The sequence below is a fragment of the Equus przewalskii genome, chromosome 9 (genome assembly GCF_037783145.1).
Source record: "Equus przewalskii isolate Varuska chromosome 9, EquPr2, whole genome shotgun sequence".
Lineage (NCBI taxonomy): Eukaryota > Metazoa > Chordata > Mammalia > Perissodactyla > Equidae > Equus > Equus przewalskii.
The window spans coordinates 41,360,040-41,386,197 of record NC_091839.1 but is presented as its reverse complement, the minus strand read 5'-3'; the positions used below and the strand labels follow the sequence as shown (position 1 = coordinate 41,386,197).

The window sequence follows — 26,158 nt, the reverse complement described above, 5'->3', positions numbered from 1 at the left end:
TCCCATCTGCTCTTTCTCCCTTCCAACAAAAGTGGGGTCATATTGTCTCTATAGTTTTAAATCTTGCTGTTTTCACTTATTTATATCATGAAAATTTTCCTGATTCATTGACCATGAAAACATAATTTAGATTTTTAGAATTTTATTGTTTTTATCACAAAAGTAATAGATGCATTTAGAAGATTTAGCAATATATAAGCAGAAAAGAAATAGTTATTAAGGGGCTGGCCCGGTGGCTCAGGGGTTAGGTTCACACGTTCCACTTTGGCGACCCAGGGGTCCACCGGTTCCGATCCCGGGTGCACACATGGCACCACGTGGCAAGCCATGCTGTGGCAGGCATCCCACATATAAAGTAGAGGAAGATGGGCACTGATGTTAGCTCAGGGCCAGTCTTCCTCAGCAAAAAGAGGAGGATTGGCAGCAGGTGTTAGCTTAGGCCTGATCTTCCTCAAAAAAAAAAAGAAAGAAATAGTTATTGGTAAGCTTTCCACTCGGATAATCACTCTTAACATTTTCTGCATAACTTTCCAGCCTTTCTTTTATATATATAAAATATATATATATATACACATATAAACTATGGGATTGTATGATAAATACTACTTTATAACCTTCCCTTAAATTATTGCAAACATCTTTCCACTTCACTAAATCGTTTTTTACTACATCATTTTAATGATTGTGTTCAATTCTTCTATTTCTAGGAATTTACTTTGTTTCTAGATTTTGATGTTTATTGAATAATCTATGATGACATTCTTTGCTCTAAATATTTGTGTACATTTTTAGTTATTTCCTCAGGAAAAACCTCAACAAATGGAATTCCTTACATCAAAGGGTAGGCACATTTTGGTGGCTTCTAATGCATTTTACCAAAATGTCCTTCAGAAAGATGTTATGGGTTTATGCTACTAAGAGAATGAGTGTGTCCATTTTGCTGTATTCTTATGAATATTGGGTATTAACATTAAAAATTGATCATTGAAAACTGGTATATCATGTAAATTTACATTTCCTTGCTTCTTAATGAAGTTGTGTATTTTTCCTGTATTTACTATTACCAACCAAATTGCCTTATGTGTCCTTGGCCCTCAAAACTTTTAGTTAAATAGTGTTAATATCTTTTATTCCTTATTTTCATCTTGTTGAAAGTAAGAACAGATTATGTAATAGATTCATGGAATTTTGGAGATAGACAGGACGATTCCTTTTTTCACCCTCAATTACAGATGATTTTACCCAGGGACGGGAAATGTAAGTGACTTTCTCCCAAGGTCACACCACCAGTGTAGGACAGTCAGGGCTAAAGATTCTGAGGTCTCTCCCCATATGGAATAAGTTGTGTGTAATGTGTTTTAAACCATTATACATGTATTTCCTTGGTTAAAAATATTTCCAGAATTTATATTTGGTATTGGTTTAATATTTCATGTTCATTTTGGAAACTTGGGAAAATAAAATTATGGGGCCGGCTCGGTGGCGCAGCAGTTAAGTGCGCACGTTCCGCTTCTTGGGGGCCCAGGGTTGGCCGGTTTGGATCCCGGGTGCGGACATGGCACTGCTTGGCACGCCATGCTGTGGTAGGCGTCCCACATATAAAATAGAGGAAGATGGGCACGATGTTAGCTCAGGGTCAGGCTTCCTCAGCAAAAAGAGGAGGACTGGCAGTAGTTAGCTCAGGGCTAATCTTCCTCAAAAAAAAAAAAAAAGGAAAATAAAATTAATGCAAATAGTACAACTACAGTCCCAGTACCATCTAGGGTGGCAGCAGGTCCTAAAATTTAGGATACATTAGAATCAACCTAGAGAGCTTGTAATTTGAACTGATTTTAGACTTAACAGAAAAGTTGCAAAACTAGTACATAGTTTACAAATGTTCCTCATCTAGCTTCCCCAAATGTTAACATCTTATGTACTGCAGTACAGTTATCAAAACTAGGGAATGAACGTTGCTACAATGCTATCAACATAACTACAGACCTTATTCAAATTTCACCAGTTTTTCAAAAAACGTCCTTTTTCTGTTCCAGGATCCCAAATTGATTTAATTGTCATTTCTCCTAGTCTCCTCCAATCCGGGATAGTTCCTTGTCTTTCATGACCCTGACCCTTTTGAAGAGTGCTGATCAATTATTTTGCAGAATATCCCTCAAATTGGTTTGTCTGATGTTTTCACACAGTTAGAATGAGATTATGTACTTTGGCAACAATACCACCCAGAAATGGCATCATGTCCCTCTCAGAGCATTGTCTCAAGTGGTTCATGAGGTTTGACGTCTTATTACTGGTGATGCTGACTTTGATTTAGTTAACGTAGCATCTGCCAGGTTTTTCCACTGGAAAGTTCCTGTCTTTCCTTTTGTAGTTAATACTTTCAAACTGTGCAAATCCTGTTTCTCCTCACTCTTTTGCCCACTCATTTTAACATCCATCTATGGTTGTGGATGTAAATGTAAGCAGGAGTTTATCATGTGGATCTTGGGTAAGTTATTGCTAAACTACCTAGGTGGGATCACCTCTGAGGATAGGCAGATTTTGTAGAATTTATTAAACTAGAAACCTAGGTATTAGTTTTAATGTTATGTTATAATTAAGAAATGTAAATAAATAGGCAGACTTAATGTTTAACCCCATCGTGTTAAACTTGTGTGCTTTTTAGGGTGACCACCCATCTCCGTTTGCCTGGGACAGAGGGGGTCCTGGGGCAGGAGACCCGCAGTGCTGAAACTGGGGAAGTCCCAGGCAAATGGGATGAGTGGGTCACCCCAGCTATCAGGAAGTTATCTTTAAAAAAGAACTTAATGCTTAGAAATGTGTGGAGTAGCTTAATTTGTTTTTGTTGCTTTAATCTCAAGTGTAGTTGAGTCCTGTTGGTGCTGATAATCACTTGTTGATTAGCTTTTCCTCCTGTTGTTTTCCTTCTGAGTTTTGGTTAGTGATCCCCGTCACTGCTTTGGCAGAATGCAGAGGGCTGAAAGCAGGTATGTGGTTCTTAGCCTTGGCTGCACATTACAGGCACCTTGGGAAAGGAGGCGGTTAAAAAAATAATGGACTTTTGGGTCCTCCTCCAAATAATTAGAATAGAATTCCTGGGAGAGGCGCCCAGGGTTAGTTAATTTTTTAAAGTTCCCTGGGTGTTTTTTATGTGCAGCTAGGGTTGAGAACCACTGAACTAGAGAAGGATGTTGTGGGACGTGTATGGGAGTGAAGACAGTGCTTATTCTGTTCATGTCTCTGTTCCTGTATTTTCAACTGCCTTTAATAAAAGGGTTGAAAATAAACAGCGAAGTCTTTATATGAATGCTTACTTCCTTTAAAAACCTCAGTTGTGAATTTTCACTTTTAAAGCTCAAAATGCAGCAAGATTGCTGTTACATTTAAAAATATGCAAAGATGAATAAGTTAAGATTTGTCAGGAAGTATCAGTAGGATATGTCTGAAATTTCCCTAGTTGAGTATTTGATTGCACCCTCTTCATGGACCCGAAGTCAAGCTAAGCTTTCTTCCTAAGGCAAATAGGATAGGTAGAGAATTGTGAGGTTGTTCTCACATCTCATATCCAAATTCCCACTAAATAAGGTCATTTCTTTGTTCCTTGTTTATTTCTGGTTACGTTCCCCCTTAGTGTCCAATTGGTCTTTTCTGGAGGAAATGATTTCCTAGTCTTAGGGCACCTGTGGTCACTAGCGATGCAAAAGCAGCAGAGGGCGCCGCTCAGAGGGTTTCCTGCTCCTGGAAGCGGAGGCTGTGTTTCCTTTCCGCACTTCACCTGCAGTTAGTTGTGACTCCTTTGAAGAATTTCACTCCTTGGCTGGAATCTCGATTCTTTCTTTGGTTGGGGCTTTGGAAGCATCACCTGAGTGGATGGAAACAATTGTTGGGCTAGTTATTTTAATAAGTTTAAAGATAGTAAATAGAACCAACTGACTTATCCTAATAAAGTATGCATGACACTTTTATGAATTAGTGGTGATGATGAAAAATACACTCAAGACTTTGGATTATCTTTTATTCTATTTTTGTACTGCTAATTAATTCCTGAAAACACAAGAAGATTCTCTCCTAGTATTTCTCCGTTTAAAATTTACTTAATATGGAAAAACCGAGTGTGTCATTGGTTGTTGGATTCCTGAGCTCCGAGTTAACCTGAGGTGGCTGTTACCACTCTGAAATCAAGGGCTTTGCTTTCCCGGGGGCTTTACAACAATGGCTTAAAGAAAGTGATATTCAGTAAATATTGATTGATCGATTACTTGGTTGATACTATGGCTTTGAGGTCTCAGCCACACTCCAAGTCAGGGTCTGCCTCCACTCAGTCACTTTAATAATGCCTTTTGGGGAAAAATAATAATAAATATTTCATTGAAGATATTTCCTAATTGTAAGACATCTTTAATTCTGAAAGGTTAAAAAAAAAAGTGCAGTTCAGATGGTTCTTCAGATCTTTTGGGTCATAGACACCTTGAAAATGTGGTATATACTCGGGAACCTTTCTTTAGTGAAAAATACACATTCAGGAGACTGCCTCCCAGCTGCAGACCTCCCGGGGAAATCTATGGACCTCATGCTAAGGCCGCTCCTCTACTGCCCCCTACTGGCTTGTTTTCGCCATGGCGGACATGGAAAGAGGGAGATTATTTCTATTGGACAATTCTAAATGTTTTTGTTTTCTTCTCCAGGGCTTATTGACTATAATTTTCATTGCTTCCGGAAGGCCATCCATGAAGTTTTTGAGGTGAGGATGAAAGTGGTGAAATCGCGAAAGGTTCAGAATCGGCTGCAGAAGAAAAAAGGAGCCACTCCCAACGGGACCCCTAGGGTGCTGCTGTAGGTGAGGTCTCAGGAGCATCTTTTGAAATCAGACTTTTCAGTGAGGCTGCTGCGCTGTGTTGCACTAGAGGAAGAAGGAGATTGGGACACATGACATATATTTGTTGTAAAAAAAAAAAATTCCTGCAACCCTCTTGATCTTCTCTTTTTTAAATAAAGTAAGCACTTTGAAGCAAAAACTTGTATATTAACAATGAAGTGAAATCCACTGTAATTTCATTACCTAAATGTAAACTTTTATGGTCTGTAGTAGGAAAAATCCTGTGTGAGACCTGCCAGGAACTGTATATATTTTGCACTTTTTCATGTTTTTTTCTCATTGGACTAAACTTTGATAAAACAACTTTTCTAAGCTTTTTTCTGTACTTGGTGTCAAGGACATGTGTACTGTCTCTATATGGCAATCAGAACATCAAAAAGCGATGCATTGGCAATGACTTTTTATAAATTTGGGGATCTTTGCTACCAATTGTTGAGCAAAATCCTTTTTCAGTGGAGCTGGAACAGGTTGGGGCAGCAAGCTCCAGGAGCAATAAGAACTGGCCCCTGCTTATAGCTGGCATAAACAGGAGTTTTGTAGAATAATAGCACCAAATTTATCTAGAAATTTCTATAGCCTTGGCCGTGCTTCCCTACTCAGCAGTTATTACCGAGCTCTTTACCTCAACACACATCTCTATAATCACTTTCTACAGAGAGCTTATTTCTTTTTGCTGCGTTACTGTTCTATATAACCTTTGGGACCACATTTCCAAAACGGTGCCGATCACTGGAAAGAAATAAGAATGTTGCTGAATTGCAGGGTTTCTGATGGCTTGTCTGTACCTGCCACCCAAGCTAAAGTCACATCAGAGGCCACATGGTTTCCCAAATGTAGGTGATTGACAACTGCAGATTTAAAAATATATATATATATACAGTTCCATGTGTTTGGCCCCTGTGAAGTGGGCCTGTTATTGTGCAACATTTGAAGTACTTATTTAGGACCGGTTTTTTATTGCTCCATGACCACAAGGAATGTCTCAGATCTCTGCCACAGGGCCTAATCCTGGTGGGCACATTTGTCACCTCTGAGTCTCCTCATCTGTGACAGTGGGCCTTGTGGACTCTGCCTGTTGCCACCATATGGTTGAACTAGAGCTCAGCTTGCCAGCAGCTTGCTCTGCCCGGCTGAAAAGCCATCCTGAAAACCCCTGAAGGTCAGCGGACAGAGAGTGGCCACTACATTCAGCATGGTTAGTTATGTATTTGTTTCTGTGAAGTTCTTCCACTCATGTTTACCGTAGACTAACAGCAAGTTAGGACACTCCTAAATCGACCCCCATCCCAAACCATTCCCGGTAGATAATTCTAGGTCCATCCTCAGGGTCACTGCCCTGAGGCATGCTTGTAGGTATTAGATTTTTATTTTCTATTTTTTTAGCAGAGCCTCATAGGGATATCACAGCTGTTCCTAGCAAAATGTATCAAGTTTCTAAAGCAACTTGTCCTTGAAACTATCCCACTTCTTTCTGTGGCTTCTTTCCATCCTCTCTCCTTCTCCCCGAGTCCTAGTCCTCTGAGGCTGGTAACTGCAGTTTAAGAAGGTAGCCGATTGGGGTTTGAAGTTTGAGCCCTCCCAAGGGTCTGTGCATTTTGGAAGGAAATTTCTTAAAAATCGTGAAGGTGCCCTAACTCCCTTCCTTGTGATTCTTACGCAGAAACCTGGGTGGGTAGGATCCCAGGGCTCCAGGGAAGCCTTTTCCCTAATTTCCAGACCTACACCCTGTTGGACCTTTGCCAGTAGGCCTGGTACATGTGGGTTATTCTTATAAATCTAATTCTCTAATATTTTTTACACGATGTTTCTTTTTGAATAAGCAAGTAAAGGATCGCTTTTCTAATGTGACTTTATCCTCCAGATAGCGACACTCGCCTGTCTGGTAAATCACACATTACTTAGGTATGTATGTTATTGTAACCAGGAGGAGCTTCCATTTATAAGCTTGGGTGTATGATGGGTTTTTGTTAAAATGTGCCTTAAAAGCCTATTACTTCAAGAGCAAATGATTCTTTGGGGGAAAGGCAAATTTAATGCTATGGCATAGGACCCAAGTTCATGGTAGTAAGTGCACTCTGATTAATCACACACTAACATATGGATTACTGCCTCAAACCTGTAAGCATGACAATGACCTCTTAGTTAAAGACAGATGTAGGAGTTACGTGTAAGCGTTCAGTTTTGAAGTCTGTGCTATTGGAATTACAAAATCTCTTCAATTACTTTTGCATTTTATTTTTGATATGAGACTTAGCTTACTGTGACATGTATGGCCATGTTTAGATCTCAAATCTAGTGCTATGAATACAAAGTCCACATACATGGCTACTGTGACTGCTCTGGAACATTTTTGCTCCTTTTCAAAGGTTGAGAACTTCACGTACAGGTTTCTAGAGCAATTAGAACTTCTCTGTGGAGGGGAGACTGTAAATTATCTTCTTTGCTTATTTTCAGTGATGTAGATCAGTGTGTATGACCAGGGTAAGGGTGTGTTTGAAGGAATATAAGTAAAAAACTGGTTGCTATTCACAGTGTTATTTTGTGAACATAATATATTTTGACCCTTAGATATAAAATGACTAAAAACACAGCAATATTGTCATATACGGGTTATATGCTAACTCTGTTTGAAACATACTCCAGAAAAACAGCTGAACTGTTTTGATTATTAATATACGGTTTGTAGTCAACGTACACGGGCTATATGTGATTTGTAATCAGGTATGGCATTGTGTTTTACTTTAAGCTGTATGTCATGTGTGACCGTTGTTAAACCATTGCTTTTGAGAATGTTAACTGCCAATTTAAAAGCGTGCGTCATGCACTCAGGAGTTGATAAGGCTCTCATTTTATTTCAGGCATATTCATAACTAATCTTTCTGGGAGCAGAACGGTCTCTTTGGTGAAAAGGAAGTAAGGTTCTCATATTTATGAGGTTGTTTACCATACACGCATGTCACTGCTTCGTTGGCCCTGTTGGGTCCCTTTAGTAAAATGTGTTTATCCTGATCTTATGGAAATGAGGATAAATTGCTCTATTTAAATTGGATTCACACTTTTACTTTTTTTTAAATCCTCTTATCTCTCCATATTTTTGATGGGGACATGCCTCTTTTGATTATAGAACTGTAGAACTAGACATCTGTTATTTCAGTAAACTTTAGATATTAATTCTTGCTGCTCTGGCCCTAATCCCTAGCCATCTGGAAATTCTTCTCCAAGAGTTCACCTTACTGTTCCTTACTCGCTTAGTAAGACTGCACTCCATAATGACTTTTACAGATCCCCTAAGAGTGCTCAGAGAAGGCTAGCATTAGATACATGAAATCCTGTTTCTGATCGGAAAACCTCATCTGAAATAATTATTTCCAAGATTCTTAATCAGTGGTGATGTTGAGTTTAGGAGAAAGAAAATGCTACTTTTAACAGAATCGTTTAAGAATGATAAATATCGATTGAGTGCACACAATATGCCACACCACTCTTAAACGCTTTTACATGACTTATCGTCATAAACCCAGGGGGTAGGTACTATTATCACTCCTCTTTTACAGATGAGGCAACCAAGGCCAAAGAGATGAAATAACTTGGTCAAGATCGTATTACTAGTAAGACACAAGGCCTGGAGTCTGACTCGAGTCCACCCTCTCAACCCTAAGCAGCCTCACCCAACATCCCCTTAAATGCCCTCTTTCACAAACCTGAAGAGAGTGACTTGAAGTTTGGGATTCACTCCTGCGTGGGCTTATGAAGGCTGAAATGCTGGGCTATTTAAAATGCCTTTTCTTATGCAACAATCAATAGGAGCAGTCTTATAAATGTTCTTTACTCAGCGAAGAAAGTCAACAAAGATTATGTTTTTTTTTCCTAATCCGTTAAGTAACTCTAGTGCCAAAAATAATATTAACAGAGAGTGTTTAAATATCAGAAGAAAATTTAAATACCTTTTACAGCCATTTGGTTTTTTAAGAAGCCATAGTATATCAAACAGAAAATCGAGAGAGAATAAGCCTTCGATCTTAGCTATATTCAGCCTTTTACCTTGAATTTTTAATATATATAATCATAACTTATAGAAAACAAAATACTGATCTGGATTGAAATTCAAAAAGATACATTTCAATCTTAATCTTTTCTTGAGCTTTAGACCTATATTTAAAATTGCCATTAGCATGCCTTTACTGGAATCTTCTGTAAGAGGGCCCTCAAATCTAACGTGTCTAAAATTGAACTGGTTTCCTTCCTGCTAAGTCTTCTCCTCTTCCTTCTGTGATGGCATGACTGTCCTCGCTGGCATCCTTTCCAGAAATGTGGGCCTCATCTTGACTTTTCTTTCCTGCACACCTCCTCCATTAATCACCCAGTTCTTTCAGCTCAGCCTTACAAACATCTGTTGAATCTATTCTCTCTGTCTCTTCTGCCACCATCCTGGTTTGGACTGCCATCTCCTCGTTTGGATCTCAATTGCCTCTTAACCATATCTCTGCCTCATCCATCCATCCACTCCATTCTCCGCACAAGACCCTGTGTGACCTTTGTAAACAACCGTTCTGACCACATCACTCCCTTGCTTAACACCCTTCATAGCTCTCCATTCTGGATATCAAACTCCTTAACAAAGTCTGCAAGAACCTGCCTCCCGACCTCCCGCTCCAGCTGTAGCTCATCCTCCCTCAGCAGAGCTGAACCAGCGTGCCTGTACAGTGTGTGGTAAATAAGAGGAATGTGAATTTTGACTCACTTGTCAGTCGTTTTCTGAGGGACATTATAATATTCGTTCATTCAATGATGATTAATAGGACACCTATTATATGCCAGATATTGTGTAAAATCGCTAAAAGACAGCTACTGGAGATGGAAGGATTTTAATATCTAAAAATAACAGAAAAGAAACTACTTTAATTTTAGATAGGCCCTTATAGGTGTCAGTTTTTACAACGACAGTTATATAGGACTTCACCACTCCAGCAAAGACCACGGATAGCCATAACTATCATCTGAGAGGTTGAGTTGTTCAGCCAATAGCAGATCAATAGCTACATTTAATGTTAATTTACTATAAGACTAAATATACTATAAGAAGTAGGCTGTGAAAGTGGAAATGTTTATTGAAGTAGTGCCTTTCCTTATAATTAAGAAAAGAGGTGAATTATCTTACAAGTCAGTTTTAAATGTTAGTTATTTTAATGTTCATACTTTTCTAACTTAATATATATATGAAATCAATATCATTTCCAGAATTAGGCTTAATAAAAAGTTTATTTTACTTTTACTCCTCTTTTCAATCTGTTTCTCCCAGGGACCTATGAGGGCTGCCTAAGGTCGATGTTTATGTTCTCTTAATATGTGGACATGAGGACAGTAGAAGATGTGAGAAGAATCTGATGGTAGAATATAGGCTAACGTAGAGCTTTTTTAGATCATCTAGAATTTTGAAAGGTTGGATGATACTTTAAAATGTGCCAAATTTGGCCCAGCATGTCCTCAAGAACATCTACTTTTATCATAAATTCAACTTAAGTTCAGGCAGTGATCCTGATTTGGTTGTACCATTAGTATCTTTGCAGATTTTTCTAATAGTCATGGTAAAGAGAAAAACAGGCTTTAATAGTCCTTATTATAATTTTAAAGATACTTCAAATTGTATCATGTTATTCCAAGGAACAATTCAGTTCCACCAAAACAAACAAATAAATTTAAATTTATTTTCTGTATAAAACATGTTATTAAAAATAAGTAAATAAATAAAAACAAACAAATGAGAAACAAAATCCAAAATGAGATCTTTAAGACTCGTCCAGTAAACACCAGTCAATAGTTTTTCCTTGTAGAATTTTGCATTTTTAGTTTCAGTAAATGATTTAGCAGTTAAAGCTGAGATGGAGTCCGGTCCTCAGTATTCAATCTTGAAAAAATAAATTATCTTAAAAAGCAGAACTGGGCAGCCCTGGAGGCCTCATGGTTAAGTGCAGTGTGTTCTGCTTTGGTAGCCAGGGTTCGGTTCCCAGGCACGGACCCACACTGCCCTGTCAGTGGCCATGCTGTGCTGGTGGCCCACATACACAAAACAGAGGAAGATTGGCACAGATGTTCGCTCAGGGCAAATCTTCCTCAGAGGGAAAAAAAAAAAAAGAACCACCATGTGAACTCAGGCCCAAAGCAATGTTTGAATGGTATGCTTAAAACTGCCCTGAAACAGAACTATAGAAGTTAACCCTTTATGAAATCCATTTGAATCTTTTTATTGTTTCGAGCCACAATAAATACAATTCACGTTTCAGCCTATCACACACTCATACTTACAAATATTACTTTTAAAAAATCCTGTGAAGTACTATTCTTTCTACATGCAATGCATTCTAGTATTTTTCTCTTTCATTTCCTTTTTTAAAAAGATCTCACAATCCCCTAATGGGTCTTGACCTACAATTTGTAAAGCATTGCTAGGGAACCCATTAGCCAGATCAAAGAAATCTGAGGATTTTCTTTCTAGCCTAAAATATTTTCCTTCTCTCTGTGAATTTTAAGATCTTAACAAACATAGGGGAAATTCTGAGGAAGTTCTTGAGTTTTTCTTTCTTTGGATCAGGGCTTTCTGCTGTGTTTACCAGAGCCGTTTTCCTTGCCTTTGCCCTCCCTCGGATGTTTTTGTATGCTGGGTTGTACTAGCAGTGGGGGTCCCAGGGGCTGGAGTCCTGAGAGATCCTGTTTTACTATAGACCCTGTCTTTGAATATAATAAGTGATTAACTTGACTTGGAGTTTGGTGACTCATGAGTTCATATCTAACTTCTGTGGGGTCCTTTGTTAAATCAGATGACGTTGGTCTTATCCGGTATCAAAAATCTGTGTGAGTTTTGCCCTTTCGCGCTATTTTGAGACTCCCAAGAACCAGGTGGACAAGGCCCTTCCCCAGGAAAGGGATCTGATCTGCCTCCCAGGGTGGAGGGAGAGATGGAGGAGGACGTGCACTAGCGTCCAGCTGCCCGAGGCCTTGACCGCCTGCTTCCTCAAACTGTACTAAGAAGCTGCTGGGACAAGGGGATCTTTCTAGTCCCCCAGAAGTGAGAGTCAAAAACCTAAGGCCCTTTCCTTGAATGGCCAACTACAGTAGAGCAATTAACATCTCTGTTTCTTCCATGCTAACCCTCACCAGCACTGGAGAATTCCATTACTACGAGCTGTTTGTGTTTGCTTCTGGCTTCCATGATTGCCCAAGTCCCTCTGGCTGCTGCCCAATTCTCCCTGCCTCTGGCCTAGCGGGGAGCTCACCCCTGTGGTGCCCTGCTTTCATCACCTGGACAGTCAGTTACCGGCAACGAACTCCAGACTTCCAGCCCTCTGTAAGGTGGTCTTGGTAACGAGGCTCTCACTTCCCCTCCATGGGAAGCAGCCAGTAAAGGGGGCGGAGTGGGAGAGACCAGTCCTGTATGTCTTTCCATCTCAGTAGGAGATGAAGGAACTCAAGTTTATAATGGGCAAGAAACGGTGCCACCAATTCCTGTCATACTGTTTCATTTAATGCTCTAGGCCAGTGTTTCCCAAAGTTACCTGATCTTAAGAGTCATCTAGGGTGCTTAAAAATGCAAATTCCCTCTCTGCCCAAGTCTTCTTGAATCAGAATCTCTTGGCAGAGTTCTGGGAATCTGTATTTAAATACTCACTCTTGACAATTCTTATAATTTGGGAGACATTGATTGGCCTGTAGTTATTAAAAGGGATGGGGAAGGGACATGGTGGAGGCCAGGATTGGAATCGCCTGGAGAAGCTCTTGTGACTCGTCCACTCCGTAAACACACAGACACACACACACACACACACACACGCCACAAGTGTTAGTGTCTTTTTCCAACTTGATTATGTAGCTTTAAAGTCTACATTACTTAATTACAGTTTCAGTCTAAATTTTTATGGATGTAAATTAAAAACTCAAAACCATTTATTAATTTAGATATTTAAATACTTATTTACATTTAATGCCACAAGTTATACAAAATCATATTAATTTAGAAAAATTGCTTTTTGCTCAATCAAATCATTTTATTCAAATTCTTCACAGGCGTCTTCTACGGCACGGTCTTTATCATCATTGGAACAACATCTTTCGTCATCTCACAGTTCCCTTGTAGTTATTTAAGATAGAACATGTTTTAAATTGAGTAGGTTAGTTCTCAATGATTCCAAATGAAAAGGACAGGAAAAAAAATTGAGTAGGATGCCGTCAGTGGAGATTTTACTGAGTCTCGAGAACCATTTGTTAAACATTAGGTTAGGGGTTTTTCCCCTTGCAAATTCGCAGTCTCCACAAATAGTTACTTCTTGTATTCTTCTTTTCAATGACTTTTAAAAAAGCCTACTACTAATGATCTCCAATGCTTGTTCTCCAAGGTCATATCCTCAGGAATAATTAATAAATATGTCTTCACCTTTTCCCCCTGCTTTTGTTAGGTGACTCTTAGAAAACTGCCATTGCTTGAGTCCTTTCAAGACATATTGTCTTCCTGAATTCTGGCATATATGATATATATATATATATTTAAGAATATCTGCACCTAAACCCAACTTCAACTTCTGGGAAAGTCAGACTGGCCCAGCTATTTTCTCACAAGATGCTAGAAGGCAGACGGAGTGTGGCAGACCTGCACCTTTTGGTTATTTTGTGCTAAAAGAATACATTGTAGGGAAGTCCAAGACTGTTTTTAGAAGTTGATGACTTGGTTATTGTTCAGTTCGTCTATCATTGTAAAGTGGATTTTAACAGGAAGCGGTGTAGGGCTGTTTGTTCTAAAGACTTTAATAATATTGCTGAAATGCCCTGTGGCTGCAGAGTTACTCTAAGAAGTTCCATAATTCACGTGTGCACTGAGCATTGTCTGTAGACTGAAGAATGTTTCACATATCAATAACTGTTATTTTTTCTGGAAGTTTGTGGATGCTATAGTGGTGAATAAAATACAAATTTGTTTAAAAGTATTGAATTCATAGTACTTTTTTGTCATTTTGCATTTTCCCATGAAACTGTTCTGAAGGTGGGGAGCAGAATTCTAAGCTCCTCAGGCTAGTTTGTAGGTGACCAAGTTTCATCGATCAGCAAGTGGCTAAAGGGGTCCAGAGAATGACAAATTGGGGTAACAGGATATGGGGACACAAAAGAAAAGGTATAGAGAGAGTGGCAGAGGGACAGTGCTTGGAAGAGCTATTAGGAGAGGACTCAGGAGGGAGGCAGAAGACACACCTGTGCCAGAGCGATCTGCTGGCACACCATGACGTACCTGCTCTTTCACCCGGGACCAGTAGTTTTATCTTAGTTGCAGGTGTTTCCTCTAGAGCTAAACTTAGCAAATGAAAGATGTCTTGTCAAACTCATCAGTTCGTCAGAACTAAGGAGTAAGGAATATGAGTATTGTAATTTCTGTTGCTAATTTTAAGAGCACTTTTATTATGAAAAAAAATGAAGACATGAAATCCATACAAACAAAGCAAAAGGTTTCTTTTTCCTCATCCCTAACACCAAGAGCTGCAATTTTGGGGGAGACGCCAGATAATTCAAAGCTATACTAGCAAACTGGGTCTCCAAGAAAAGACATAATTTTTAAGAAAGCCACAGTAAAATGATTTTTATAAGGTTGTCAACACCTATTTGCTACTGTATTTAGAAAATGCTTCTCTGCTTACTAATGGGAAAAAAACTGTTTGTTTAAAGATTTTATTTTTCCTTTTTCTCCCCAAAGGCCCCCGGTACATAGTTGTGTATTTTCAGTTGTGGGTCCCTCCAGTTGTGGCATGTGGGACGCCACCCCAGCATGGCCTGCTGAGCGGTGCCATGTCCACGCCCAGGATTCGAACTGGCAAAACTCCCGGCCGCTGAAGCAGAGCATACGAACACAACCACTCGGCCAGGGGGCTGGCCCGGGGAAAAACCTTTTAAATGAGGTACCTGTGCTGATGCAGTACAAGTCATCTGGTAGACAGAACCTACTAAACTAGTATTGTGAGCACTCCCCTGGGTTTCGAACATACACACTTGATATCTCTCCATGATCCTTTTTTCTGGTGTACAGTATTACAAAGCACGAAAATAGAATGATCAGGTAAGACATATCTTGAACATAGCAGAAACTGAGAAGGAAATATGAAGAGGCAGTTTCTCTCCCGGATCTCTCAGCCGGCCACCAGATTGTAGGCCAAAGCAGAGCCATGAGAGCTGCTGTGCAGTAAGGTTGGGCGTGTGAAAACCAAACTCCTTCCTGGCTGAGATTTTTGTTCAGGTGACCAGAGTTTAATTTTGTGTCCCTGATAATGGCCATCACCTCCTTACAGTAATACGAGCTATATCCCCAGGGGAAACTTAGTCCCGTTTTTCTTATTGACTATTCCAAAGGGGAAACTGTGGGAGAAAAACAATAGGGAAAACTATTGCAGGTGAATTCTTTTAAATAAAAAAGCTCTATTATAAAATACTTAAAGTAATTAATAAAATGTTTACCATAAAGTCCATATATGGCTTTCTGAATTATTTTTCATTTTTATTTCTCCTCTAGGAACACATTAAGGTAAAATTAGTCAATTCATACTATCAGTCTAAGTGGTAAGAGCACTGCTACTTGCAAAACAAGTAATCCAGTTAGCTGATGACATATTTTTAGTATAAAAAGGTATATACAATGGAATTTCAACTCTGTTAAAATAGCTATGCTTTATAAACAAAGGCTCAAGGTAAATGATGTGGATTAAGGCTGCCCCAGCCAGAGAAGCCCAAGGTGACCTGGCCTACATGCCAAACTATGTGACCCAGTGGACTTTTTTTTTATGGTATGAATTAGGACTGCCCCAGGGAGAGAAGCCTGGGGCATCCTCACCTGCATGCCGATCTATATGGCCAGATTCGTATCTAAAGTTATATGACCGCACAATAACCAGACCCCATCTGCACTGAAATCATTTAATGACTTTTTACATCATCTTTTCTTTTTTTCCAGTAAAAATAAGTCACGTACCCATGCCTTATAAAATTAGCCCTAACCCTCAACTCAGGGCAGCAGCAGGAGCTCTGACTGCCCGTGGGTCCTGTCCTCACGCACCAGCTCTGCCTGCCCATGGGTCCTGTCCCCATGCCAGCAGGGGCAGCAGCAGCTGCTCTGCCTGCCCATGGGCCCTGTCCCCATGCCAGCGGGGGCAGCAGAAGCAGCGGCAGCAGAAGCTCTGACTGCCCATGGGTCCTGTCCCCATGCTGTTCCACACTATTCTCTAAATAAAAGAGCACTACTGCCAGATCTTGAGAGTCTAAGAAATCTTTCTTTTGACTCCTCGGCTCACCGACCTGGCATCATTTCTGGTGGCCCGTACGGGGAATTGCTTCATCGGCTTGTGAGCTCGAGTTCTGGTAAGTGCCCTTTTCTTCCTTGTGCCTTTCTCTTTTTCAAGGATGGATCTAAATTCACTTCTCCATCGGGAACTTTCTTGGATGGCTGTATGAATCCACGTTTGCTGCCCATGGCTACTCTATGGGGCAAATTGTGGCATTCAGCCTGAAGAGAATCAGTACCTTAAGCCTGAGGGTGATGGAAAATGAATTAATCCATTCCTTCCTGCTCTTTTTCAAGGATGGATCTAGATTCACGGCTCCATCGGGAACTTTCTCGGACAGCTGTATGAATCCACGTTTGCTGACCATGGCTACTCTATGGGGCAAATTGTGGCATTCAGCTTGAAGAGAATCAGTACCTTAAGCCTCAGGGTGATGGAGAATGAATTAATCCATTCCTTCCTGACTCTATCTCTAATAGACAAATTTTACGTGGGCGCAGTTCGGCCACTTAAGTCATTAGGACGGCCGCCAATCTCCAAGACTCCCGTGGAAGGTTTCTTTTCCTAAGGCTGGATTGGGATCCCTCCCTCTGGCACCTGACCACGCTCTGAACTGAGAGGAAAGTCCCACTCGGGACTCCAGTTCAAGGAAAGTACCAAACTCTAACCTTTGGTGGAGTATGGGAACCCCTTCCTGGGAGAATGGCTCCAGGATGCAATTGGGTAGAATGTCCCCTAGACTGGCGGAAAATTCCTCACTGTCTTTCTCTTTCTCACTGTCTTTGCCCTTTTATCCTGGGGACCATTCACCAGGCACCTATTCCTGCCAGGCAGAATAGGGAAGATGTTCAAGGGATGCCCCCATCATCCCTTGCTACAGGAACCCCAATGGGGGGATTTTCAAGGTAATGGCTCCTTTTCTTTCTCCTTTTCTCTCGGGGACCATTCACCAGGCCTATGCTGTCAGGCAGAATAGGCACCAGGCACCTGTTACTGCCAGGCATAACAGGGAAGGTATACAAGGGATGCAATGCCGGGGGATGCCCCCATCACCTCTTGCTATAGGAACCCCACAGTAGGAACAACGGGTAGGACGCTGCCCTAGGTTCAGGGGGGATTTTTCACAGTAATGGACCCGTTTCTTTTGTCTCTCTTGGAGTTACAATGGCCATTTTCGTCTCCGTTTGAGCTTTGCAACCGGGAAACAAAGAAATCTTTAAAGAGTAAAAGGCTCCACCCCTGGGAGCCCCAACTTTGGGTTTCTGGGCCTGATCACCCCAGCAACCCTAAGTGGGGGTGCCCTTTCTTCCTTCGGGAAGAAAGGCCCCGGGCCATGGTTCCTCATAAAGCTTTGTTTAATTTTCTCTTGCTATTCTGTCTCATGTGAATTTAATTCGTTCTCCAGCCAGACGAACCCCCATATGGGGAGAGGAAATGTCCTTCTCCCCTACAGTTTTGGCATAGTCAGCAGGATGAAATTTCACTGGCTGGACACTGCTTGCTCCTGGACTGCTGCGGCCGAGAGATCCCGGACCCCTGATGAGAGCCGGCAAGAGGTAAGAGTTCTTACCACGTCAGTCTCCTGGATCTCTGCCGGCAGAGTCCAATGGAAGCAAGAGTGGTGAGTTTTTTGCTCTTCTAAACTTAGATTAGCAGGAGAAAATGTTGGTGAGGCTAGCTTCTTGGATTCAGTGACTCTAGGATTTGAGTACTCACTGGTCGTAGATCCTTTTCCTCCCAGAGATAGACTTTTCCTTATCTCTGTCTTTTTGTTTGTCATAAGACACAGGCATCTCTATAAGCCTTTTGTCTGGGCCTTTTGTCTTGTTCTGTGTCTTGAGAGCTTGGCTTTGTGACCTTTCTGGTCTCCGCCATCGGAGGATGCATGTACCGGCATGCATCTTGGCGGCCAGTCACATAGACTGGGGCTCCGGGAAACTTGACACTCTTTGTCCGGCTGTGTAAGCTCTCGGGGAAGTTTGTCATAAGAGGTCCCAACTGATTTCATAAGGGGCCTTTGTCGTCTCTTGCCTTTACTTTCTTAGGCTATTTTTGGGAGTGAATTTTCTGGATCTCTTTTGGGGACGCCTCTTTGTCCTTGGTTAAGCTTTGGTTGAGTCGCTGTTAAGATCCTACTCGTCAATTCGGCCTGATCACCCCAGCAACCCTAAGTGGGGGTGCCCTCTCTTGACAATTGACTCATTGAGTATTTTACTCACCTACTGAGTCGGTTATGAGGGTAGGACACCTGTGATTTATTTTGTGAACTGTCGTGCTAGCGTAGTGTGCCCCAGCACGGGAACTGTTGTGTGACTCTTATCTTGATAACCCTCTGGAAGAGGCCATGAGGGTGAGGTCTGATCTCTTCTTTTCCTTTCTTTGTCTGTTTTGCTCATCATCTCTTCTGTTGTCACCAAGTCGAGGTTAAGTTCAGGCTAGACCTGAGCAGAACCTTGACCTTCTGTAAAATTGGAAAAATAAGCCTTTTGCCAGGGATTTAACTCTCAAACCTGACTCTGGGAGCCCCAGCCTCCAGCCAGTTCCAGGCCTTTGCCTCCTGCTTCCCTACCTCAACTTTGCTGGCTCAGAGACAAAGTGCCCAGGCTGAGCGGGACTTGACTAAATCTTATAACTATGTCAACACCCGCAATCGGCCTCTGCACACCCGCAATCGGCCTCTGCACCCTTTCTCCAGCTGCTGTCAGTCAGACACTGGCTTTACCGCCATGGGGAAGGCTCCTAAGCATCCCCAGAGACCCACCCCGTGGATGCGTTCTAACTCCATCTGGGAGAAAATCTGAGGGGTTTCTCTGTGCCTTTGTGATGCAGTTGGACAGGTAGATCAACCTGGAATGTAATTTGAGTTACAATCCAGTTTCTGGGAATTCAAGAGCAACTGTCCTTAGAAAATCCTTGCAAGACTGGAAATACAGCTCTAGAGGCAGTTCAGATTCCACCTAGTTCCTTTATCACGAAAAGGATTATCATCTCCCCTCTCCAGGAACTACTATCTAAGTCCATCACTAATTCCTAAGACTGAAGAAAAAAAAAAGAAAGAAAGAAAGAAAGAGGAGGGGAGAGGAAAAACAGCCATAAGCGTGCCCTTGCCAAAAATCTAGCATCTTGAGTGTCTCCTCCACAAATATTGGTTAAAAAAAATCAATAGCTGTGCAGTCTCTGTGTACGTATGTCTTATGTATGTTATATGTGTGACATTTTTACCTCCGATGGTATGGCCAAATTAAGAGCTCGGTTTAATTGGCTTAAAGTAAGCGCTTACATAAATTCTAAATGTAGTAGAAATTAATCCAATGTCTTTCAAGTTAACTTGATGTGAATTAACCTTTGGTAAATGAAAGCTTGTTTAAGTTTGTTGGTTTGATTGAAAATAGTCTTGTTGTCAGAGTTGTCCATATTTGCATATGATGCAGGCATGCAGCCTGGGTTTACTAGTCAAATAAGTTCACGTTGTCTGTTAAATTCGTCAGCAAAATAATAGCTTTAAATGATGACCAGTTTTGTCTAATGTCTCATGGAGTTTTTGTGGGTACAATAACTGTTTTATGGTCTGTAACTTGGAAAAAAAAAAAAACAAAACAGCTTCCAAATTGTTTTGATAACAATCTTGAGTTTTGCCAAGTTAAGTTAAATGATAAAAATCTGAGCATCTGGGTCATTTTTGGATTGGATAGCACACAAGCATTACAGCTAAACTTATCTAAGTTATCTACTTTTGGCTTCTTATTGCAGAGAGGCTAAAAGTCTTTGGGTCTGTTATTGTAAGGCGGTGTGTTTCTAGAAATTATGAAGTATTTAGAATGCTGATATAAAAGACAATTTGTGATTGCTTACCTTTTAGTGTTTACCAGGGTCTGTTAATGGTTAAAAGTTCTAATTAACATATATAATTAAAGCTACTGGGAATTAATAAGGAAAATAGCTCTGTATTCAAGGAAAGTTAAAATGTATGTTTTCAGTAAAGAGGGTATAAAGAATGGAAGTATTTTTGTTTGATGGGTTAAGAAAGATAAGTTTGTCCTAAAGTACTAGAAAGGAAAAAAGACAGACTTTGGGACAAATTCTGAAGGCAAAAAGAAAGTTGTAGAAGGTTTGTGAAGGAGAAATTCTGAAAGGAGTTTTATGCCTGGTCAAGTAGACTAAGATTAGAGTAAATCCAATTAAGTGAATGAGTTTTAATGTTAAAAATAAGCTGGTACAGAAATTAAAATTTGGTTTTCTCTCAAAGCATAATTTTCTTGAACTTTTGGCCTGCTCTAACTCTACCTAAAAGACAGAAAATCTATGTTTTGTTAAAATAATTTCCTATATTCAGAAAGAAAGAGGTCTCTTCTAAAATTTTTTGACGGTGTTGTTTGCTCTTGACTGTCTCTGTTGTCACTTTGAATGGATGCCTGAGCATTGTTTAACAGTGAGCGTTGTTTCCTATTTGAACAAGCATTTTAAAAACTTTTGATATTTTTGACAAGCTTCTCCCTCAAAAATATTCAAATCCTGAATGAAGGCTTTCTTTTGACCTGGTAGATGGAAGAAGAATTTCTCTGAGGATTTTCAGAGGACCCCTGAGACTTCTCAAAGAAATTTGCTCTCTTCCTATAAGGAGGAAAATACTAAATTACATGGGAAGCATTGTCAAATAAGTGATGATAAACTTTCTTATGTGGTATTACGTGGGTGAATGTTATTAATATACGTGTCTTAACATTATATAGCATTCCTAAAATTCTAATCTGTTCTGGTTATCAGTCATAATTCCAGTTATTATCTTAAAGTGTTATATGTCACAGAAATAGCCAAGTTTCTTTGTCAATTGCCCTTTTGAGTCTTTTGTCCATTTGCAGATAGTTGCTGTTTTACTGTGATGCTTTTTGCTTTTGCAAATATGTTTCATCTCCAGAGAAATTCCTGGAAAGGATTCTGACACAAGGGTTCTAAACTACAGGTTTCTGATAAACTTTCAGATTGTAAAACTGAACTGGGTAAGAAATTACAGAATTCTAACAGAAATTAAGCTCATAGATCTGCTAACAGAAGATTAAGCTCAAGAACTGATTATACAGGACTGTGTGAACTGATGAGGATGATTATAATTTTTTATGACTTCTGTTTGAAATATTGCTGAGTTTTGATGTTTTGTTTTGTTTTCTCATATTTAAGGAAATCTTTCTCTCTTTTCTGTTATGCTAACTATGACTTACAGCAATTTGGTGAAATTATACATTTATGAGCAAAACTGAAACATTTATCTTTTTCTCCCTACCTGATCCCTCCAGAATTTAGAAACTCTTTGTGAGTGAGCATGGTTATTTCGTGGCAATATAGTTATTTGCATGAGTTCAATAAGAACCTATTCTCCTTATAACAGGACACATTGGTTATCTTACCAAGGCTTTGACTGGAATGTCATATTTGAGAGAAACATACAGGCTCAGATATGACAACACAGCTTTTCAGGAACAAAGATTGGACATTCTGGAATACAGCCACTTGGAAATATGGGCCTGGTACCTTGTTTACAGAGATTCTGGCAATCTTACCCGGTAAGTAAGGAAGCTTGCTTATCTGGCAGGTGCAAGGAACCTCAGAATATCTTGGAGGACCTCGAGAAGAGAGGAGTCCACCCAAACCTGTAGGTACTGCAGGCGAAATCTGATGGCAAGTCCTTGGCTTGGCTTTTCTGGCCTCGAGAGGCCTTTACATTTCAATCTGAGATTCCTCATAAAAAATAATTCCAGCAAAGCAGATTTAAAAAAGCCTGTATAATCAATTGGTATTCTTGCTGCACTTATGTAAATAATTGGCAAACCAGTTAATCTTAATTTGGCTATCTTTTGTAAAAATGAGGGTGATTTTAGAGAGAAAAATTATGTTTCAGTAGAAGCTATAGTACACATTCATGGATATTAGATTCTAGCTCTTTTCTTCCACAAGATTCATCTATTACTAATCATAATGTCTCCTCGTGGCCATCTGTCTCTGATACCTGGGAGTTCCCTGGCCACAATCAAACCTTTTCCTTCAATACTACTGCCCAAACACTAACTAGATTTGCCTTGTCACAGGTGGATCATAAACGACAAGTTCCAAAGGTAAAGTCCCCAACTTATTGATACACACAGGATGGACTATATCAAATTTGGGATGAATATATTTGGCTCACTCCTACTAGTGGTCAACTCAGTCAAAAGGCCACTGTATGTTGGGAACAAACCAATCACACCTGTGATATGTGGCCTAATAGCACCCGACCTATGGGACAAATTCCCCGTCATATGTGTTCTCATATCATAAGCTTAAAAAACACTGATTGTTTTGGGACTGACTGGGATAGACGGCCCAGAGTATATTGGTTAGCCCCTAATGGCACTCAGTGGCTCCAACTTATGGCCTTGGCTGCCACCTGGATGGATTGGACGATGCACTCTAGGCTTCATGTGGATGCAAGGTAGAACTACATTTACTATATCTCCTCCTGCTAACCTACCCAAACTGCAATAGCGCTGGACCCGCTCTGTCTTCCACTGGTATGACCATCTTTCCTCAATTTTCCTTCCCCAATTAGGAATCGAAAGTGTCATCTTGCACATGGAAGTCCTAAACAAATTTACTATGAAGGCATTAAATGATACACAACATAGCCTTTCGCTGCTTGATTTAGAAGTGTCCCAAATGCGTAAGGCAGTCCTCCAAAACCGAATGGCACTGGATGTCTTGACAGCAGCACAGGGGGGCACCTGTGCCATTATAAAAACTGAATGTTGTGTCTATATTCCTGACTACCATCAAAATATCTCCGGCTTCCTGTCTGATATGAGCCACCAAATTAAGTCCATGTCTGACCCTCCCCTATCTCTAAATGACTGGTTGAACTCCTGGTCAGGACCAGGTTTCTGGACTGCTATCAAAACCTTATTCATTGGGTTAATCATACTGCTTATATCTCTTATTATAATTTGTTGTCTGTTTCGTTGTTTGTCTTCTGCATGTCAACAAAGTTTCACCTCCTGGACCACCTCTCGTCAACTGATTCTCTCATCCCCAGAGGCTCTGGATGCCTTGTCAGCCTTGGACTCCACGGGTGCAGTCTTCCGGTCCGCTGAACCTCCTACCTATACCTATGGCCCCATTTAGGGACAGCTCTACGACCTTGTACAGCTGGAAGCAGTTACAGAAGACTGACCGTCGTCCATATCCCCAAAAGATTTCGGGGCCAAATGGGTTCAGGGGGGGTTTGTGATGTGGATTAAGGCTGCCCCAGCCAGAGAAGCCCAAGGTGACCTGGCCTACATGCCAAACTATGTGACCCAGTGGACTTTTTTTTTATGGTATGAATTAGGACTGCCCCAGGGAGAGAAGCCTGGGGCATCCTCACCTGCATGCCGATCTATATGGCCAGATTCGTATCTAAAGTTATATGACCGCACAATAACCAGACCCCATCTGCACTGAAATCATTTAATGACTTTTTACATCATCTTTTCTTTTTTTCCAGTAAAAATAAGTCACGTACCCATGCCTTATAAAATTAGCCCTAACCCTCAACTCAGGGCAGCAGCAGGAGCTCTGACTGCCCGTGGGTCCTGTCCTCACGCACCAGCTCTGCCTGCCCATGGGTCCTGTCCCCATGCCAGCAGGGGCAGCAGCAGCGGCGGCAGCAGAAGCTCTGACTGCCCATGGGTCCTGTCCCCATGCTATTCCACACTATTCTCTAAATAAAAGAGCACTACTGCCAGATCTTAAGAGTCTAAGAAATCTTTCTTTCGACTCCTTGGCTCACCGACCCCGCATCAATTTGATCTTTAAACTTACTCAGTTGAATTTTGTCTTTTAATATTATCTAATTTTATTTTATATATCCTTCACTTCCTCCCCAACCCCTACTCCCCACCAAGTTCATGCTTTAAAAAGGGTCGCTGGTACAATTTAGATACCAAGAACTCAGTTCACTTTAGATTTAGATTCTCAACTTTAACAGTAAAAAATGTAGCAGAGGAAAAAGAATTTTTCTTCCACCCTTCTGAGTTCTTGGTTGAGACTCCCTGTAATAAAAGACAGACAAACAAGAGAAAACCAAGTAGTTTATTAACCTCAGGTATAGATGGGAGATGCCCCGGGGAAACTGAGTATCTCCTGGAGACATCTCATCCACCACCTTAAACACTATCTTCAGCTAAAGACAGAAGAAAGATGTCAGGGGAGATGAGATATGGGAGGTAACCAGGAAAAGCACAGCAAACGATGGTAAGCTTTGTTTTGTAGATTTAAGTCGCAGCCTTCTCCACTGATAAGACTCCCTTGTGATTTAGAGTCAACCTTCTCTTCCAGGCACAGAGAGGGAGACACCCTTACAAATGGAGATTTCCTTTATAAATTTCCCTTAAAAAGGGTAACCTATTCTGTTTTCAGAGCTTCTCCTATGCCTGCTGTTTCTCAAAATAATTCTTATGCCAAAGATGTATATTTGGGGGTAGCATATTCTGCAAATCAAATAGTTTTTTATCTGTGTATACCAAAATATGACTTGCCCAACCTGATTAACCCTCTTCATCCCACCTGGAATTCCTTCCTTCCCTCTTCATCCTCCCCACCGTCCCAATCCTTCCCTTTTTTACTAAATCATTGCTCCTCCTTTAAGCCTTCAGAACCCATAGTCCTCTCTCTCTCAATCCCACTCTTTTGACAAACAAGTGTCTTTTGAGGTTAACTTTCCTGTTTGTATGCTTTCCTCCAAATTCACTGTAATTCCCTTAGTTTTATTTGACAAGTTTTAATTCTTTTTAAAAATCTCCCACAATGCTTAAAAGTGTCTTGCACCTTGTAGGGGAGGAAGACATTTCCTCTTCCCAAATGTGGGTTCGTCTGGCCGGAGAACGAATTAAATTCACACGAGACAGAATAGCAAGAGAAAATTAAACAAAGCTTTATGAGCAACCATGGCCCGGGTCCTTTCGGGAAGAAAGGACACTGAAGAAGTGGGGTGTACAGAGTGGTTATATACCCCCACACAGGGTGTTTCACATATGATTGAAATGTCCCTCCCACAATAGTCACAAGATTGCCCTGTCGGCACAGCACTTGATGGACACAGCAGGTAGTGGTCTGCTAACTCCGAGGGCGTAGCAGGAGGCAAGTCTATTGTCTTGAGCTGTGTGGTCACAGGTGAGCGCAGCAATCAGTTTCTAGCCTAAGGAAAGATGCTTAATCCTTAAAGAAATGCCAAGTTGGGAGGGGGAGGGAAGTCAGTTACAGGAGGTTACCAGACAAGCACAATAAAATGCAGATTTAAGTCCTTGCCTTTGGCATTGATTAAGAGTTTCTAGAAAGAAGGTCATCTCCTTTCTTCTTCCTGGTACAGAGAGGGAGGCACCTTTTACAGATAGAGATTTACCTTACAAATGTAAACGTGTCCTAACAAAGGGCAAGCTCCATTCCTCAGAGCCTCCTTCCCTGTCCCAGTTTATCAAAAGCAATCAGCCTCAAATAATCCTGATGCCAAAGAGACATATCTTGGGGTGGCCAATTCCAGACCCCTACACACCTCATCACATTATCTGAAAAAAGAAATATCAAAATCCTACTCCATTTCCTCATCATTGGATTTCCCCTTCCTCATTTAACTGTTTGCACCCCAAACAGCTAGGGGAGCTAAAAGCGGAGCCCTCCGTAGACCCCGCGGGGCTGCGGGCAGCTCGGCAGCCGGAGCCCAGAATCGCGAGGGCTGGGGTCCCGGACCGGCGGCGAGGAGCACCGGGCTGCTTCCGGCCACGCCGGGCCTCGGCCCGGGCCGCGAGCGCTGGGACCCCGCTGGGACCCCGCTGGGCCCGGGGGCGGGGCAGGGCGGCCGCCCTAGCAGATCCCGGCGCGGGCTGCGCGGGCCAGCGGCGGCCGCGGGATGACCGGCGGCCCGCCACGAAGCGACTGCCACGTCAGGGCAACTTCACAAACCCCGGGCGACAGCAGC

The 26,158-nt window shown here is 41.2% G+C and overlaps 1 protein-coding gene across 1 annotated transcript in view; it reads left to right on the top strand.

The window, feature by feature from the left end:
- The window catches only part of RRAGD (Ras related GTP binding D), a 50,485-nt gene extending 36,640 nt beyond the window's left edge, over positions 1–13,845 (top strand). Inside the window, exon 7 of the mRNA XM_070633599.1 lies at positions 4,683–13,845. Coding sequence (XP_070489700.1) covers positions 4,683–4,834 — 152 coding nt within the window. The 3' untranslated portion in view covers positions 4,835–13,845. The remainder of the gene's footprint in view (positions 1–4,682) is intronic.
- Positions 13,846–26,158: the final 12,313 nt, after the last annotated feature.